This window comes from Ursus arctos, unplaced genomic scaffold (assembly GCF_023065955.2).
Source record: "Ursus arctos isolate Adak ecotype North America unplaced genomic scaffold, UrsArc2.0 scaffold_36, whole genome shotgun sequence".
NCBI classification, from domain to species: domain Eukaryota; kingdom Metazoa; phylum Chordata; class Mammalia; order Carnivora; family Ursidae; genus Ursus; species Ursus arctos.
This window is the reverse complement of record NW_026623050.1, coordinates 19,473,400-19,492,856: the sequence shown is the minus strand read 5'-3', so window position 1 is coordinate 19,492,856 and position 19,457 is coordinate 19,473,400. Positions and strand designations below refer to the sequence as shown.

The following is a 19,457-nucleotide window of genomic DNA, read 5'->3' as shown; positions in this document are numbered from 1 at the left end:
CTAAGAGAAATGAAACTATATTTATAGCAAACACTGTACATGTTGCTTAATTCTTAATCACCAAAAACTGCAAACATCAATGTCCTTCAACTGGTAAATGGATAAATCAGCAGTGATGGATTCACAGAACGGAATTTACTAAGCAATGAAAAGGAATACAATACCAATACATGTAACAGAGCAGATGAGTACCAAATGAATTATGCTGAATGAAAGATGCTGGGCTCAAAAGCCTACATACCATGATTCTAAAACATTACTGAAAAGACTGAAAGAGAATATACATCAGTGGTGGCCAGTGGCTTGTGTGAAGTGGGGTTGATCATAAAGGAGTGTGGAGAAACTTTTGGGGTGATAAAAGTGTTTTATATCTTAATGTTGGTAGTTACATGACTATGTGTTTGTTTTTTATTTCATTAATTTCTGCTCTTCATTTTTCCTTATTTTGAGTTTAATATGTTGCTTCTTTTCTAAATTCTTAAGAAATATACTTAGGTAATTAATTTGGGGGCTTTTTTCCATTCTTATGTGTGTTTAAGGTATAAATTTCTTTCAGGAACTGCATTTAGCTATATCCTAAAAAATATTTTATTGTATATTCATATTAATCCAATCAAACTGTTTCCAAATTTTGATTTTGATATTTTTCTATTTTGGGAAGTCTGCAATTTTAATGTTCTAATACCTTTTTTTTTTAATTGAAGTATAGTTGACACATAATGTTACATGAGTTTCAGGTATACAACAGAATGATTCAGTATCTCTATACATTATGCTCTGCTTTGCTCACTACAACTGTAGCTATTATCTTTCACCAGACAATGGTATTACAATATGATTGACTATATTCTCTATGCTGTACCTTTCATCCCTGTGATAATTTATTTCATAACTGGAAGCCTGTATCTCCCACTCCCCTCCACCCATTTTGCCTATCCCCCAAACCCCACCCTTCTGGGAACCATCAGTTTGTTCTCTTTATATATAGGACTGTTTCTGCTTTTTGTTTATTCATTCATTTATTTTTAAAGATTTTATTTATTTATTTGACAGAGATAGAGACAGCCAGCGAGAGAGGGAACACAAGCAGGGGGAGTGGGAGAGGAAGAAGCAGGCTCATAGCGGAGGAGCCTGATGTGGGGCTCGATCCCATAACGCCAGGATCACGCCCTGAGCAGAGGGCAGACGCTTAAAGACTGCGCCACCCAGACACCCCCATTCATTTTGTTTTTTTAGATCCCATATGTAAGTGAAATCATACATGATTTGTCTAATCTTGATTTCTTAACTTCAGCTGTTTGGATTTCCTAACTTCGGCTGTTTGGATTTCCGAATATCTTTTTGTTGCTGTTTTCTCCTTAGCCTATGGTCAAAGAACACATTTTGAATGATTTTGATATTTTGAAATTTGTTGAGATTTTCTTTACACCCTACCATATAGTTAATTTTGATAAATAATCTTTATTTTACATCTTTTGTGTCCTTGAACATCACTCTATTTTTTTTCTGTACTATCTTCATGTTAACTAATTTTCTCTTCATTTGTGTCTAACACATTGTTGACTCCAATATTATTAATTTCATTTGTTGTGGTTTTCAGTTCTAGAATTTAGTTTCAAGTTCATAGCTGAATTTTTCCTTTTTGTTAATTTCTTAACTATATTAATCACAATTACAACATCTGAGTCTCTAAATTCTATTGTATTAATCTCTTACAATGTCTGCTTATTTTTGATTGAACGAAAGACTTTGTGAAACATGTATATACAATTTAAGTATCTGTATGATACTTAAATCCTTCAGGAAGGATTTATTTTTCTTCTGGCAGAAGTGTTTTAGGGTTTGAGAGAGATGACCTTTAACCATCTAGGGACTGAGTTCATTCAAAGCAGGTCTGTATTTTACTCATACTCCCAGCGTGTATCCCTTCATAGCCCCAATTGTACACTTGGGATGTTCATCAGGACCCCCTACTTCACAGGGCCTGAATTTCAATTATTCTCCTGTTCCTGTGCTCCGCTTTCTCAGTTTTTCAGTTGCTACTTTCTAGCTTCTTAGGCTCTCAGTCTTTGTCTCTGGGTAAATCAGTTAATGCTTCTAGGCGAAAGGGTCATCACATATCCAACACAGTTTCCTAGTAAACAAATGTGTATATCATAAGAAATTCAAGGAGATAAAAAATATATACATAAATTGGCTGGGATGCCTGGGTGGCTCAGTTGCTTAAGCATCTATCTTTGACTCGGGTCATGATCCCAGGACCTGGGGATCAAGTCCCACATCAGGCTTCTTGCTCAGCGGGGAGCCTGCTTCTTCCTCTGCCTGCAGCTCCCCCTGCTTGTGCTCTCTCTCTCTTTCTGTGTCTGTCTGACAAATAAAATCTTTAAAAGAAAATAACAATTGATGGAAGAGATAAGCTGTGCACTCCAATTAGTAGTTGTAATTACCATAAAGAAAGACTCTAAAAGTGACTTCTAAAATATTTTTTCCTTTAATATGGAAGTTTTGATGAGATAACTTCAACACAAGGAATCTAAAAATTAGCTGTTTATCTCAGGATTTTCTCAATTGCATAATCAATCAATGTCAAGTGTGATTTTCATTCTTGAGAAACTGTGGGTTAAGGGGCCTCATCACTAGCATTAATCCTCAACATGGCAAAACCTAAACCAAACCAAGTCACCATTTAAAATAAAAACAAACAGTAGAAAAACACACACAATATATATATATAAAACAAAGCAATAATATTAATATAAAAGGAACGGTTAAAAATCTATAGAAAAAGATGAATATTAGAAAAAATGGCTAATGGAATGGCCTATTTTTTTATTTTTTTAAAACATTTATTTATTTGTCAGAGAGAGAGAGAGAGCCCACAAGGAGGGGGAGCAGCAGGCAGAGAGAAAAGCAGGCTTCCCACTGAGCAGGAAGCCTGATGCAGGACTCCATCCTAGAACCCTGGGACCATGACCTGAGCCAAAGACAGACACTTCACTGGCTGAGCCACCCAGGTGTCCCTGAATGGTCAATTTAAAAAGAAAAACTTGTGTTTGCTTAAAAACATAGGAAAAGAGATGTCTAACCCTTCTAATAATGAAATTTTCATTAAAATAGTGAAAATTTTTTACTGAAAAAATTTCAGATTAGAAAACATTAAAAAATGGTAAAAAAAATGTGGACTTGTTTAAACCTGTTTTTCAAAAGTCATCTAATGACTCTCTATGGCCTTCCAATGCTTATGCAATTTCAATACCTGTGTTACTCCCACTCCCTTCTGTCCTGTATCCCAGGAGTCCCCTCTCTGGGCTGCATTATCCTGATGTTATATGAAAGCACAGAATAACATGCAACTATCAAAAAGAACAAGATAGATTTGCTTGTATTGACACAAAAAGATGCCTATCAGGCAGTGTTACATGAACAAAGCAAATTACAAATCAGTATACATAATACGATTCCATATTTTGTAAAAAAAAAAAATATATATATATATGTATATATCAGTGTATGTATATTTAATATGTGTATAATAAACATTATTAAATGAATAGCTATGCTTATATGTGCAGAAAACATGAGCCAGAAAAAAATACACCTGACTACTGAAAATTTGTAAGGCTTGGGTGAGGAGGGTTCTCATGTTTTTTATCTTCTTCACAAAAACGATGCATAAACATGAGAACTCTTATTTTCTGCTTTATACAGCCCTGTGAAGCTGAATAAGATTACTTTTGTAACCACAAAAATTTTTAAAAATCATTTCTCTTTTGAAATAAAATGGGAACTTTACCAAATATGTAATTTTTTAAAATTTTATTTCTTACAAAATCTGTATTTGGTTATTAATATTCTCATTTTACGAGTGAGCAATTGGTGGTCAGAATTTGAGCAGTGATCTATTTTCCTAGAGTTCACAATAATCTCCAATAAAGCAGAAGCTATTCAATGATGTGTTTTTTTGATACTTAGAAGAGACATAAAGGTAATTTTGATTACATTCATTTTAGAAGCAAGAACATTAGAGACTAAGAAATGTGTCCTAAACCATGAAACAAATCAATGGCAGAATCAGAAAGAGAACTTATGCTTTTTTCATTCTTTTTTTTAGGACAGTAACAAAAATTCCTTGGCACTGAAAATGTCTTCATAGCTAATTTCGTCTTTTTTATATTAACCTATTAATTTTGCCTTGAATTATTTACAGTTCAAATTATTAGCTTCGTATTTTATACAATAGTCCCTCTTAAAATTTAAATCTCAAGATCCACTTCTTGCTAAGCTCTACTACTATGCAGAAGACAATCTTTGGAGTCTGAGATATTTTCTGAGATCTGTTTTAGAAGTTTTGCTGATAGTGTATTATGATATGCTGGTTTCAAATTTGGTTACCTATGGAGATAATGGATATCCTACGCCAGAAAAAAAGAACTCAAAGCATATTTATTTATTTACTAGTTACACAAGTTCTTCAGAAGTCTGTATTTTTATTTTACTTTGCTACTTCTCTATGGTATTTTGGGGGATTTCAAAATATTTCTCTGGCTCTTTCTCATATATAACATAGTTAAATAAAAAATAGCACTATTTCGCGCTGAATCTAGATAGCAAGTGGAGTCATCAGCCTCTGTTACAATCCATAGCATGTTCTCCTTTCCACAATTCTGTGGATTCTCCCTTTGACAAGCCTGTCAAATCTGCTGTCCCTCCCGTCTTCCTACTGCCGCATCCCTTATTCAAGTCTTTACCCTCATTTGCGCCAAGAATTGCACTCGTTTATCTATTTGCCTTCATTTCTCTCTCTTCCAGTACACCCCCATATTATCAGGTAAGTTACCTTTTAAAAACACAGGCCATACTATTGCAACAAACATTTATTTTTAATTTTTTTTTATTTTTATTTTATTTTTTAAAATTTTTTAATTTTTTTAGGCCATAGTTTTTCAAACTACTGCTTTAAAACCATCAGCTGCTTATTACACATTCATTAGCATAGAAAAGTATCAATTTATTAATGTTACTTTCCTGGCCAGTGATGACCTCATCCTGACTTTAACTCCTATCTCTACTCTCCAACATTTCTCATGCTCTACCCACCGAGCTTACTTGTAATTACTCAACATATCTGATGTCCCATATCTTCTCATCACTTTCCCCATCTATTCTCTTTCCTCCTTTGAACGTCCATTTGATTGTAAGTGCCCCTTCCTTCAAAGCACAGCTCAAGTATCGCCTCTCTCTAAAGTACTCTGTTGTACTCAAGGCAGAATTAGCAGTGATTAAGAATCTGTGAAGGTTAAGGGCAAAGAAAAGGATACCATGACTATAAACTGCATCATAGCTCACTTACTATTAGGAGTTAGTGATTGTATTGGTGCTTTTTTACTATGTAAATTCCATAATTTTACTGTTGACATAAGATTTAACTTAGTATAATTTCACTGACGTTTGCTTTATAGTTCAAAACTGATAAAAATTATATATTTTTCTTCAACTAATTTCATTTAGCATTAGAAAACTCCTCTCCACTTAGAATCTCTTCACTACCCAAGAATGTTTATAAAAGCTTCTAAATCTATACATGTATTTCCTCTCCACGTCACTTAAACAATTCCAGAAGCCAAGATAGAGTCTGGTGATAATATCTGCAAAGCTAAAAGTTCCCACAGCAATTTTTCTCCTACCTGCCTAGAGAAAAAAAGGGGAGAAAAAATTCACAACGATGAGCAAAATACAAAAGATGAAAAAAACCAAATCTGTCATTGGAGTGAGAAGAGAGGCACTTAGTATGTGTCCTAATAGATTTTATTAAGTTCCAAGTAACTGCTGGTTAGATTTCGTTTCCAGTTTTTAAGGGGACACAAAATAATCATATTCCCCCCAAAGGGGTATTTTTTTTTTTTTTTTTGCACTCTGTCCAAATTCCCCTTACAGATTTGCAAATACATAATCTCACATGGGCAACATTTATATCCTTTATCTGTGCTGTATCCCCAGTACTAAATTACGATGCAGAAGGCAGAGTTGTTTTCTTCCAACACACTTCACAGTTGAATATTCCTGCCTTTTCTTGGGACTTGCTAATAAGTCTATGCAATCTGCATATTTGCTAGAGGTTTCTCTTCCACAGTTTAACACCACTCTTGCTATTTCGTCTGCACAATCCACAGCAGTATAATGTAGTGGTTAAACCTCAATGCAATCCAAAAATAGATATTTGATTTCTCCTCGGCTGCTTAACTAATTCACCCAGTGGAGTAGTGAGTGACCTCTTAAAACTCAATGTCCTCCTCTGTCAAATGGGAATGATAATAAATGTGCAGTTGGGGTTTTTCTAGGGCTGTTGTGAAGATTAAGTGATATTTTACACATAAATACTTTGTACAGCCACTGGCACATCATGAGCGCTCAATAATTGCAACTATAAATGAGACGTACATGAAAATATTATTTAAGTTCCACTGATTTCTAATGTGAACAAAATAATCCTAGAAACCAAATGGAAGTTTACGTTTGAATTTGCTAGTTTTCAGTTCTCCAGAACAAAATACGCTGCTAGTAAGATTAATAGCAATAAACTTGATTGCAGAAGGGAATTCTTAGTACCCCCAGGAGTAAACTGGTTTCACAAACTTCAGAAATCACAAGTACATTCTAATAATGAATATGCTAATCACAAATTCCAAACTATGAGGCATGCAGCTTGGAAGAGGCTTTGATTTCCACGGCCATTCCCTAACCTCATAAGTATTATATGTGCTTACAAATTAAAACAGATGCACATATGACACATAAGATTTTCATATTTCATCACTCATATTTTAAAAACATAATTGGCTCTCCTCATACTGATCTGAATTTGTGAGGTTTTATTTTACACAAATTCCCTAACGTACGTCTCTACCTCTTTATTTTCAAGGCAGTTATAGCTTAACTTAGTCTATCATTTATAAAAAGAGGTTTAATGAAATAACCAATCTATTCCAACATTATTAGAATGTCTCCTGTTTTTAATTTGTAGCAATTAATACAAAGCATAAATGTTTTAAATCTTGAATCCCATGAGACACAATTAAATAACCCAATTTATTATCTGCAAATCTCTTCATGAAATAAGAGAAACAATCTACCACTGCCAAATTTGATGATACTGAGTCATTAGTCACAACAGATAAGATTAGAATCTGTTAAATGTGAAGTATTATACTGATATACAAAGTTTGTCTTTGAAGAAAGTATTCTTTGTTACAAATGAGTAAGCAATGGTTTTGTTACTGCACGTTATACATGCAACTAAAACTTCATTATCACCATCAGAATTCAAGAGACATTTAGTTAGCTGTGCTCTTTCCACATTAAAAAAAATCAGTTTTTGTTAATATGTTCTCCATTTAAGAATACTTGACATACATTAGTGCAATTAACTGCCATCATCATGAAGAGAAGGAAGAGCCAAGAAAAATGAACTTAATTGAACAAGACGCTACTAGTAAATTATAAACTAGCCTTACAAGGTAAAGCTGTATTAAGGCAAACTGAAACATACCATAACATTGCAGTTAAGCATCAAGGTTAGCTTAAGTATTCAGAGTGCAAACTTCTCTAACTGAACATTTCCTTTGCTGATAATTTTCCTTTTTACTTAAATTCTCCTGCACCTAAACCAAGTAGATCACCAATGCCATTTAAACCCAATTACCCTTTTATCTTTTTGCTTTCTCTTTATTTACATTTACAACCTATGGCATTATTTTAATGAACTCAGATCTTTAAATACACATTTAATTTAAGTATGAAAAATAAAATTAGAGATGGATCTAGGTTAACTATTAAACTTCACATTTTGTAAGGCAGTGAAAATGCCACCTGGCAGCAGAGAGGAGGAGAAGATGGCCAGAAATGGATAGCAACCTTGGACTATGTGCGTGGGGAAAATAATACTGAGTTCAGATAATTGTTTCTCAAGCTCCCCAAGTACCTCCAGGTTAGAGACCTGGAGGGAAGCAAGTCCTTGTATTCACGATGTGGGGCAGGAAGGTTGAGGCAGTAGAAAAGAGATGGGAATTCACACCTGTGGAGGGTCTAGGCAATGCCAGGCTCTGGGCCAACTACTTCATAGGCATTATCCTCGAATCCCGATAATGGTCCTAGGTCTTAAGTTTTACCTCCCAAATTTTTAAATGTGAAAATCAGTCTGAAAGATGTTGCATAACTTTTCTAAGTTCTCATGGATCAGTCTGTCTCACTCAAAGATATTAGATCACTAAACCACTCAAGCCACCTTTTTCTCTGAACACTTAAAACACACTCCTTTTTCTTTATTTTTACTTATAACTTATGTGGTCATCTCATTCAAAAATATTAAGATGGTTTACAAAATTACTATAATAAAGTGAGATTTGCCTTGAAAGTTGAGAAATTAAAGGAAAAATTAGGCTATAAAAATAAAATGAGAGTAGACATAGAAATGTATGCTGTTAGATTCTATAGAGTTATTAAATGTGGACCTCTGTTCTCACAGTCCTGGTACCTACTCCACAGTGAAAAATTGATCATTTTTATCTATCTCAATCGTTCAGGAAAAATAGTTCTTTTAAGTAGTGAATTGAGGGGGGAAAAATCATGGTTTCTCCGGAGGGTGCCAGTAAGTACCCACTATTTATTACCATTTTTCTTCCGATAAATAACAATTTGCATATATTTTTGGTCGGTTTATATACAACTGCAATCGGTACCATATGGTCTATCTTGCACTTTAAACTTCTTGTGAGTCATTATTGTTACAGGTTTACAGACTAATCATGAAAACATCAGAAATGTTTGGGTGGGACACCCATCATTTTACTCATGGGATTTTTACCTTACAATTAATCCTGATCTTAATTCAAAGAGTTGCTGAGATTCTGGTTCTGCCACTTGCTAGGTGTGTGATCTAGAAAGTCACTTAGCCTCTGGGCTTCGGTTTCATCATCTGCAATTTGGGGATGATAACAGTACTGATGTCATTAGAATTAAGTTGAGGATTAATTCAATCATTAAACTGTAGAAGGGTTAGTGTAGCGCCTGGCTCCAGTTAATTCTCGATAGTTCCCTACATGATAAAGATAATATTTAGAACATTTAGATATCAAGATGAAAATCCAAGATGAACCTTTTCTTTCCTCTATGATGTGCACGGAGACAGGTAGAAAATTTAAATCTTCACAAGTGATTGAATTAGTACAACACTTAGTAAGCATTTTTATCACAGGGCTTTTAGAAAACTATCCTTAATCTTTCCAGATAATGTACTGTTTGGGGAATTTGCAAAGAAACACCTGACCTGTTTTTAAAAAATTCAAACTGGCTGTAATTAACAAGAGTAAAAACTTTCAAAATAGCGTCTTTTCTTTTGTACCTTTAGTCAGATATTTTTAGCTCAGATTTTTTTGATTTTCTGATATTCATTCTCCCCACTGTAAAACTAAGCTCTGCAGAACTGATTGCTTGTAGGAAATAAATTGTTTGCTCATATTCTGACAATTCAGATTGAAGCATTCCTTTACACTCCAACAGCAACCTAACTGTGCCGCCAGTGGAAGACACGTGTCCTTCCATGGAATATCATACCCGGTTTGTTATGTTACTTTGGTTATAAGAATCATAGACTCACGTTAACTATAAATAATTAACAGGTAATTTCTGTAAGCATAATTTGCATAATGAAGAAATGAGACTAACCTGCATTGCTATGTTATATGGAAACCCAAGGAAAGCTGAACTCCGTGTAACAGGTGGAGCAATGACCAGTAGAGTCAGACCTCCCAGAACCACGGACAAGCAGCTCTTTCAGAGTTGAAGGCAACCAGGGGAGCGCAGTATGCGACCACAATGGGATCCTCACTCAAGAAACCCATCAATACCATGACTCTGCCGCTCTCACCATCTCTGCTCTTCCTTCCAAGTATCCTTTTCATCTTTCACTGACAACTGCCTTATTCCCTTTCCATGCTGCTTCTCTCCCGGCTTCTGTTTATTCCTCATTTTGATTTAGTCTTAATTTTTTAAAAGATTTTACTTATTTATTTGTCAGAGAGAGTAAGACAGAGAGAGTGAGCAAGCACAAGCAGGGGAAGTGGCAGAGGCAGAGGGAGAAGCAGGCTCCTCACTGAGCAAGGAGCCCGATGCAGGACTCGATCCCAGGACCCTGAGATCATGACCTGAGCCAAAGGCAGACCGCTTAACTGACTAAGCCACCCAGGTGTCCCTGATTTAATCTTAATTTTAGATCACTTACTACACATATCTCCAAATCTGTAACCTTTCAGTGTCTATACTTCTTGTCAACTGTCTCATTCTCTAGATTTCTTAGTCTAGTTCCAGAGAGCAGACCAAGTTTTTCTCATTAGGTTATCTCAACAAGGGACCATGAGAGAAAGAATTTAATTCCAGAATGACTTGTGATGTGGCAGGCACAGTGATTAACCAATTAAAGACCAATGTTTAATTCTGTACTTATCTCTTTTCCAATTAAATCTTCGGGGCTCCAACTTTGCCTAGTGCCTGACATATGTCGAGTATTCAATATGTATTTGTTAAATTTAAATGAGAATGTTAATGAAAAATGATAAAAGTAGAGCAGGAAATAAAAAATAGAATAAAAGTCTTTAAGCTAAAAGAAAAAATTAAGCATTTGCCGTATCTTTCCTGTCCTCATTCTATTCCAGGGTAATCAAGTAAGTAGCCCTAGTAGATGAAGGGAAGTTCTTCTTTACAGAAAAATTCTAACTAATAAATATTGAAGGAATAACATTACAAAACCACAATTTTGCAGTCCCTATTGGATTAACTGATTTTGAAATGATCATAAATAAACAAAAGCTTTAGGACAGAAGTCAGTAGAGAACTCTGGAGTGGAGGGATCGGGCTGCCAGCACAGACTAATCTTAGTATCACCACAGGGGAAACCAGACTTAATGTGAGCCTTGACGTGATGGACTATGAAGCAGAGTCACCTGTTCAGTATCTTAAAAAAGATAAATAAGAGGAACCTGAAAGAGCTTCTAGAGCTAATGTTCAAATATAGGGAGTATCATACATGGAGGAATGAGTTAAATGTAACAAAGAGGGGGAAAAAAAAGATCCGACAAGTGCAACATCCTAAAGGACAAAGCACATGGCCTGTGTAAGGAGTCAGTGGCATGGATCAAAGAAAAGTGAAGGGAGCTGGGCTAGAATAAAAGAGTTAGGCTACATAATTACCAAATATAGTATGTGAGCCTTATTTGGATCCTGATTAAAGCAAACGCGAAAAGGCATTTTTAAGGAAAAACAGTAGCATTTAACTGTGGGACCGAGAACACAATACCATGGCATTACTGGTAATGTTATTAGTTGTGACAATGACACTGTGATATGCAAGAAAATAGCCATCAATTTTAGAGATGAATACTGAAGTATGTAGTGGTGAAATGATACAACGTTTGAGATTTGTTCAAGATAACTTAGCAAAGTAAAAAAAAAAAAAAAACCTTAAGGTATATATGAAGAAAATATGACAAAATCTTGGTAATTGTTGAATGCGACTGATGGATATAAGGCTACATTATACAGTCTCTCTACTTTTTTAGAATGATGAACAGTTTTGTCAGACATTTTAAATTTAGTGTTTAAAACAATTTTTTGAGGGATGCCTGGGTGGCTCAGTCAGTTAGGCAGCTGCCTTTGGCCCAGGCCATGATCCCAGTGTCCTGGGATTGAGTCCCGCATGGGTGGGGGGGGGGGGGGGGGAGTCCTTGCTCAGCGGGGAGCCTGCTTCTCCCTCTGCCTGCTGGTCCCCCTGCTTGTGCTCTCTCTTTCTCTGCCAAATAAATAAATAAATAAATAAATAAATAAATAAAATCTTTTAAAAAAGGCACCTCATTAAAAAAATTTTTTTAAATAAATTTTTTTTAAATATAGTTGACACACAATGTTACAATAGTTTCAGGTGTACAACATGGTGATTCAACATCTCTATATGTTACACTACGCTCACCACAAGTGTAGCTACCATCCGTCACCATACGATGCCATTAAAATATCATTGAATATATTCTCTGTACTATACCTTTTATTCCCACGACTTACTTATTCTGAAACTAGAAGCTTGTACTTCTCACTCCTTCAGTCATTTCGCCTATTTCCCTCATCCCCCTCCTCTTCCAGCAAACATCAGCTTGTTCTCTGTGTTTATAAGTCTGATTCTGCTTTTTGTTTATTCTTTTTTTTTATTCTACTTATGAGTGAAATTGAATGGTATTTGTTTTCCTTAGTCTGCCTTATTTCACTTAGCATAATACCCACAAGGTTCCTCCTTGTTGTTGCAAACGGAAGCCACAGTGTAAACAAACAAATCCGCAGCTTGAATACTTTGAATGGCCTTAGTTCTGAAACAGAAAGAACAAGATGCAAGTCCCTGCTTAAAGTAGCTTAAACCCAACCTCCTCGCTGTAGCAAATAAAATATTCTATTTTTTTAAATGATTTGGAAATAATGCTCTGGTTCATCCCACAGCCTTGGGAAAATAAAAGCAGCATACTTTATCTTTGCAAATCAAAGAAATCTTTGAAAACTGGTCCGTTTTCTACTCAACATATTGGGTCCTGATCTCTACTCTTCATACGGAGAGAAAAACTCAACCTTCACTATATGTATACTTTTGAAGGAAGCCAAAAGAAATTACAGATAATAACAACATACAAATACACAGGAGCACAGAATAGATAAAACACATTTTGCTTATATTTTGGTGAGCATTACAAAAACCAAGTGATGTAAATTGAGAGTAAAATTTTATGAATATTTAAAAAGAAATATTTCTTACTTTCAAGTCTATATAGTAAGCCTCCACCCTACACTGTACAGCGGTGGGACGCCAATCTACACGACTTTCACATCTACGTACACGACTGCCTAATTCTTATAACTCACGGAAGTCACAGATAGCCAAATCTCTCCACACCGAAATATAATTCACTATGTGCTTCCTTTTTTTTCCCTATGTACTTCTTTAAATTGATACTTTCTCCTGAATTTATTATCTCAATTAGTGATGCCCCCATAAATACAGCACCTTCATGGTCTCTACATTCTTTCTTAACACTCCACTCAAGGCAGTTAGTCAAAAAGTTTCTTATTTCCTTAATATTTCTCAAATCTGATCCTACCTTTCCATCATCTCATACAAAGCCCTCATATCTCCTCACTGGATCACTGCTGTAGCTACTTACCAGTTATCCTCCCTCACAAAAGAAAGAATATAATAAAGAGAAGAAACAAATTTACTTTAAAACCAAAAAACAATATCGGAATTTAATAAGACCACATTTTTTTCAGAGACTAATAAAATCCATAACTGTCTAGCCAGTGAAAAAGAGAGAAGATACAAAATAGAAATATTAGGAGAGGGGGAAATGACTTTTGATTTTGTAGACATTAGAAAAATAATAAGTAAATGTCATGAGCAAGTATGTGATTGCAAATTCAACCACTTAGATTAAACGTAAAAATTCCCTGAAAGACACGAACTCCAATGCTCGATCAAGAACAAGCATGTTTGGGAGGGACCCAGATGGCAGCAGAGGAGGCTCCTGAACTTCAATTCACCCATGGATGGACTGAATATACAACTACACATGGAGCAATTCCCTCTGGGAGAAACCTGGAAAGTACCCTACGCATCAGGTGAGAATAAAGCCACATCAAAATGGGTAGGAAAGGCTGAGACACAGTCTTGCCATAAACTCCACCCGTGACACAACACCATACAGTCAAGAGGAAACCCCCAACTCCCATCATCTCCCTGAGGAGCAAAGAGTTTGGACTGTATACCTAGTTCTCCAACTTTTAAGACTTCCTTCCACCTTGAGGGATGGGCCCTCAAAACTCTTAGTTCTGAAATTCAATGGGGGCTTGTATCCTCAAGACTCAAAGGATTATAGCAAATAAAGAAGTTGTTAATAGGCTTGTGACCACTCCCTATGGGTATCTAAAGGCTCAGTCCAGAAAGAATGGGCAAAAATGCCTGTCTCCCTGTCTTCTCCTAGAAAGGGTTTGACTGCATCCTTTACAAGCCTGAGGGTCTGGCTTCTAATTTAGCATGCATCTAGGAGCTGGCTGAAATCCTTCCCAGAGTTTGGTGGAACTGGTGGACACTTCTCACATGTTATTCCTCTGGACTGCTCCAACAACAAAACCAAATTACAAGCATCTCTCTGAAAGGAGTTTGTCTGCACATTTGGTGCCCCACTTTATGGCTTCTGAGGGATGGGTCCCCAAATTACCTATATCTGACAGCCAATGGGGCTTGCATTCACAAGTCCCACAGGATTATAGCAAACAAAGCAGTAGCTTTTCAACAGGTGCAAGAGCACCCCCCCACCCCCCACTGCATGGCTATACATCTGAGCTCAGTGCAGGGGGAATAGGCAAAAATGTCCATTTTCCAGTTTCTCCCTGGAAGGGCTTAACTACATATTTTCCTAGTGGTTGCTTAAGGGTCTGGCTTCTAATTAGCCTGCAGCTAAGTGCTGACTGCTATCCCCACCCCCCTTCTGGGACACTGACAAGTCTTGACAAACTCTCAACTATGGGAGACACAAAAAACAAAGATGGTGGCTTGGATAATGATAAATGTTTGAGAGACAACCTGGAACTCAGGCTGGGGTGACTGATGAGACCCAGTCTGTCAAGACTGGGAGAGGTGGCTGTTTTATCTGATGTGCAGAAACCAAAATAGTCAAGGAAAATGAAGAAACAGGGGGATATGTAACAAACAAACAAAAAAACAAGTAAATCACCAGAAACTGATTTTCGTGAAATGGAGGTAAATGATTTATCCAATAGAGAGCTCAAAATAGGGGCGCCTGGGTGGCTCGGTCCGTTAAATGCCTGCCTTTGGCTCCGGTCATGGTCTCAGCGTCCTGGGACTGAGCCCCACATGGGGCTTCCTGCTCAAGGGGGAGCCTGTTTCTCTCTCTCCCTACTTGTGCTCTCTATCTTTCTGTCAAATAAATAAATAAAATCTTAAAAAAAAAAAAAAAAAAAGAGAGAGAGCTCAAAATAATGGTTGTAAAGATGCTGAGTTCAGGAGATCAGTGCATGAACAAAGTGAGAACTTTGACAAAAAGAAAAAATAAAAGACAGAGAATCTTAAAAGCAGGAACAGAAAAACAACTTGTTTTTCACAGGGGATCCCCATAAGACTATCGGTGGATTTTCAGAGGAAACTCTGCAGCCCAGGAGGGAGTGAGATGATATATTCAAACTGTTGCAAGGAAAAAAGATACCTGCCAACCAAGAATACTCTAGTTGGCAAAACTGTCTTTCAGAATTGAAAGAGATAAAGAGTTTTCCAGATAAACAAAAGCTGAAGAAGTTCATCATCACCAAACTGATAGATATATGGATCAATAAATCAATGGAACAGAGAGTACAGAATTAGACTGTCACAAGTATAGTCAATTGATTTTTGACAAAGTTGCCAAATTAATTCAATGGAGAAAGGATAATTTTTCTAACAAGCGGAATTGGAAAGATAAGAGTGGAAAAGAAAATCCCAAAGAGTCTTAAACTCTATATCATACCATGTACAAAAAATAACTTGAAATGAATCATAGATCTCAATGTATGACATCTAGAAGAAAACTGTGGTATTAAAAGTTGGCTTGTGGATGTTGCAAAGATTTCTTAAATAGGACACAAAAAGCTCAAATTATAAATCAATAAATTAGACTACTCCATCAAAATTTTTAAAAAGTTCTTCAAAAGATACTAGTAAGAAAATGGAATGAAAGTCACAAACTAGGAGAAAATACTGCAACATTTATATCTGACAACAGACCCTTACTTAGTGTAAATAAAGAACTATTATAACTCAATAATAAAATGATAAACATCCCAATTTGGAAATGGCAAGAAGCTTTTGAACAGATACTTCATCAAAGATATATAGATTGTAATTAAGCACATGAAATGATGGCCAACATCAGTATTTAGGAAAATGCATATTAAAACCACAAAGAGATGCCACTATACACCTATTTGAATGGCTTTAAAAAATCCTAACCATACTAAGTTTTGGCAATGTACAACCACTTTGGAAAGAAGTTCGGCAATTTTAAGAATACAAATCATGTACCTACCACGTGACCCAAAGGAAAGGAAAGAATACGTCTATGCAGAAACTTGTAAACAAATATTTATAGCAACCTAAACTAGGGGAAAAAATTTTGACCCTAACCCTAAAAGACGAATAGATGAACATTTTGGGAGTATATCTTATAGTGGAATATTGCTCAGAAATAAAAAGAGACAAAGTATTGCTTCACACACCAACCTGTTTGAATCTCAAAGTAGTTGTAATGAGTGAAAGGAGTCAGACCCAAAAAATGTACATATGACTCTTTTACATAAAAGGGCAAAATTTCCAAACAATAGTATCAGAACGCAGACTAGTGGTTGCCTGAGTGGGTTACAAAAGGCATATGGAAACTTATTAGGGTGATAGATATAGTCATTATCTTGATTGTGGTGAGGGTTTTGTGGCTAGATACATATGCCAAAACTAATCCAATTGTATATTTCAAATGTGCAGTTTTATTGCATTCAATTATACTTCAATAAATGTTAAAAAAAGGGGGGGGAGGGTAGAGAGAAAACCACACCCAAAGATCTGAAAATACTTTAATGGTTTTCAATCGCAATAAAATAGTGAAATTTCTGTAAGCAGAAATTTTTTAGAAAAACTTCATAAATTTTTTTAAATGTGAATAAATATTGCTCAAATACTCTAGCGCACCAATTAACAATGAAGTAGGAACAGAGAGAATAGATGTCAACTACATACACAGGTTTACTCTAATTTCCTCATTCACTCAACCAATATATATACCTGGATATATACTAATATAAAAAAGCCCCTCTTCTCAAGTTTTCATTCTATAATTATTATAAATTATCATAAAATTTGATTAAGTCTTTAAAACACCCTCAAAATCTGAGCAAATACAAACATAAAACATAGATTACAAATACCAGGAAGGCATTCAAGTTTTTTTAGGGCTAGGTTCTCATAGAAAAAAAAAAAAAAGTGACTCTAAACTCTGACATTAAAAACAAAAATAAAAAGCAAAACAAGGATCCCTTTCCTTGTCTCATTGCTCCTTTTTATACTTAGTAGACTTAATTTAGGTCATAATTTAAATTTTATTTTTGCTATAATTAATTGTATTCCTTCCATTTCTTTTAATATAGTTCCAAAAAGTCAAATAAAATCTTTGTATATGTTTCATAGTATATGATTAAAAATAATTCTGGGAAACTTTAATTGATTCCATGATTTTATATCTTTTACTAGTCATACCTGGATTTCCAGTATTTGGTAAATGTAAAGAATTTCTTTGATTAGAAGTAAAATCTTTCCGTATAACTTTTAATTAGCATTTCTGAGAAGATGTCTGTTTTCATTCAATAGTCATTTACCAAATGGCCTATACCAGCTCAAGGGCACAAAACAAGTATTGATTTCCCTATCTTCAGGAAATCTACTCTGTCTCAAAGAAGGTCTGAAAAATGAAGGAGAAAACATATCTGTTCCATGAAGCTGCCCAGGATAAGCGGAGGACATGTCATGTATTAAAAGAGAAAGGCACCTGGGTGGCTCAGTTAGTTAAGCATCTGAGTCTTGATTTCAGCTCAGGTTGTGATCTCAGGGTCATGGGATTGAGCCCCGGGTGGGGCTTTGCATGCTCAGCACAGAGCCTGCTTCAGATTCTCTCTCCCTCTCCTACTGCCCTTGCCCCTGCTCACGCTCTCTTTCTCTCCCCCTACATACATACATACTTTTAAAATAATTTTTTTAAAAAAGAGAGAAGATATAGTCCTAAGCTATGAGAAGAAAATAAAACAGCAGAGTCTCTATAGATGGTCATCAGGAGATACTCTGGTCATCAGGCAGAAAAAGTGAGTATAACAGCGAAAGGGAGAAGAAAGTATAAAGGCAAACCTAATGATGCTATCATGGTTGCATATCAAAGAGGACCAATTTCTCCACAATTAGGAACTGGGGGCAGGTGAAAATCAGCGGTTAAGAGACAAGGAAAGGATGAAAATTGGGATACTTAAATTTATTCCTTCTGTAATTGAAATTTCAATTGGATTCAACGTAAGGTTTTTGACCCTGTCTTGGCCATTATAGAGAAATAATAAAACCAGTTCTCCAGAGTAAGTCTGAATCTCCTACATGCTCTACTTCTGCTATCCCTGCTGCCCAGAGCATTTCAGGTATTACCAATATGTCAGGATACCCTCTCCATTAATCACATTACAAGTGCCTGGTTTGCAGATTCAGCTGCTGTTTTGCTTTTGCTGTATAGCCATCAACATGTGGGCATAAAATAAATCCTAAACATGCAACACTAAAGTTGGACTGGATCTTGGATATTATCTTGTAATGTATGAGGAAACTGAGGCCCAGGGTAATTAGATAATTTGCCCAAGGTCTCATAGCAAGTGGCATTTTGATAAATTAATAATTTTAGACTCTTCTAGAATCTGTTATTCTAGAATAGCTATGAATCTTAATACATCTGCTTGTCTATCTGCTCATAATTTGCAAATTCTATGCATAGGGGCATGGGCTTAACACTGTTACTTGAGAAAATGGACTTAAACTATTAAATATTGCAATAAATTCGTGGTATAGAACTATTTTGAAAGCACGTTTTCTTTTGACAAATCTCTGTTATTACAAAGTCACAATGAAATATGTTCAATACTAACTTTTCAACATTCTTTTTAGTTTTGGGGGAAGTATAATGGGATAGTTTTCTGGGGGTTTCTGTTGTTATTGTTCTTTTTGAGACAGGAGATAATTATGAAAGGAACCAAAGAAGAAACTTTTCTATGTCAAATAAAAATAAATTTTGGGAAATATTTGTCTCTATATCCAAAGAATCTTACTCTATGGGGTTTGAACTAAAAAGTCATAATATCACCAAATTGATATTTACTGCTAAAAGTACAAAAACCCTGCCTTATATAGCTTAATTTTAGAAAACCTAATTTTGGAAAACAAACTGTTCCAATGAGAGTATAAAACCATGAGAGTACAAACCATGCTTCAAATATTTTATGTTTTCATAACTTGAGTGGAATAAAATCCATTCATTTCCAAGACAATGTACTTACTGATTTAGGACAGGCGTGTAGGCAGTTTTATCCTCATCAATAATAGTAACCATCAGTGTAATAAGCTGGGGCCAAAAATCCAAATTCTTAGTTGTCGGTCCCTGATCTTCACGAGGAATGTCCTGTTTCTTACTCTGCTCACAAGGTCACACGACATGCAAAAGAAAAGATTAAATGATATGACTTTAGTTTATCACTGTCAAATGGAAGGATTAGAGAAAAGTGGTTATGGAAAAACTCTTAGGTCA

General features: G+C 35.5%; 1 protein-coding gene across 3 annotated transcripts in view; it reads right to left on the bottom strand.

The window, feature by feature from the left end:
• UNC13C (unc-13 homolog C) overlaps positions 1-19,457 on the bottom strand; it is a 755,970-nt gene that overhangs the window by 181,017 nt on the left and 555,496 nt on the right. For all 3 annotated transcript variants that reach the window (XM_057306313.1, XM_057306314.1, XM_048219406.2), the window contains one exon: positions 19,210-19,343. In XM_057306313.1, coding sequence (XP_057162296.1) covers positions 19,210-19,343 — 134 coding nt within the window. The remainder of the gene's footprint in view (positions 1-19,209; positions 19,344-19,457) is intronic.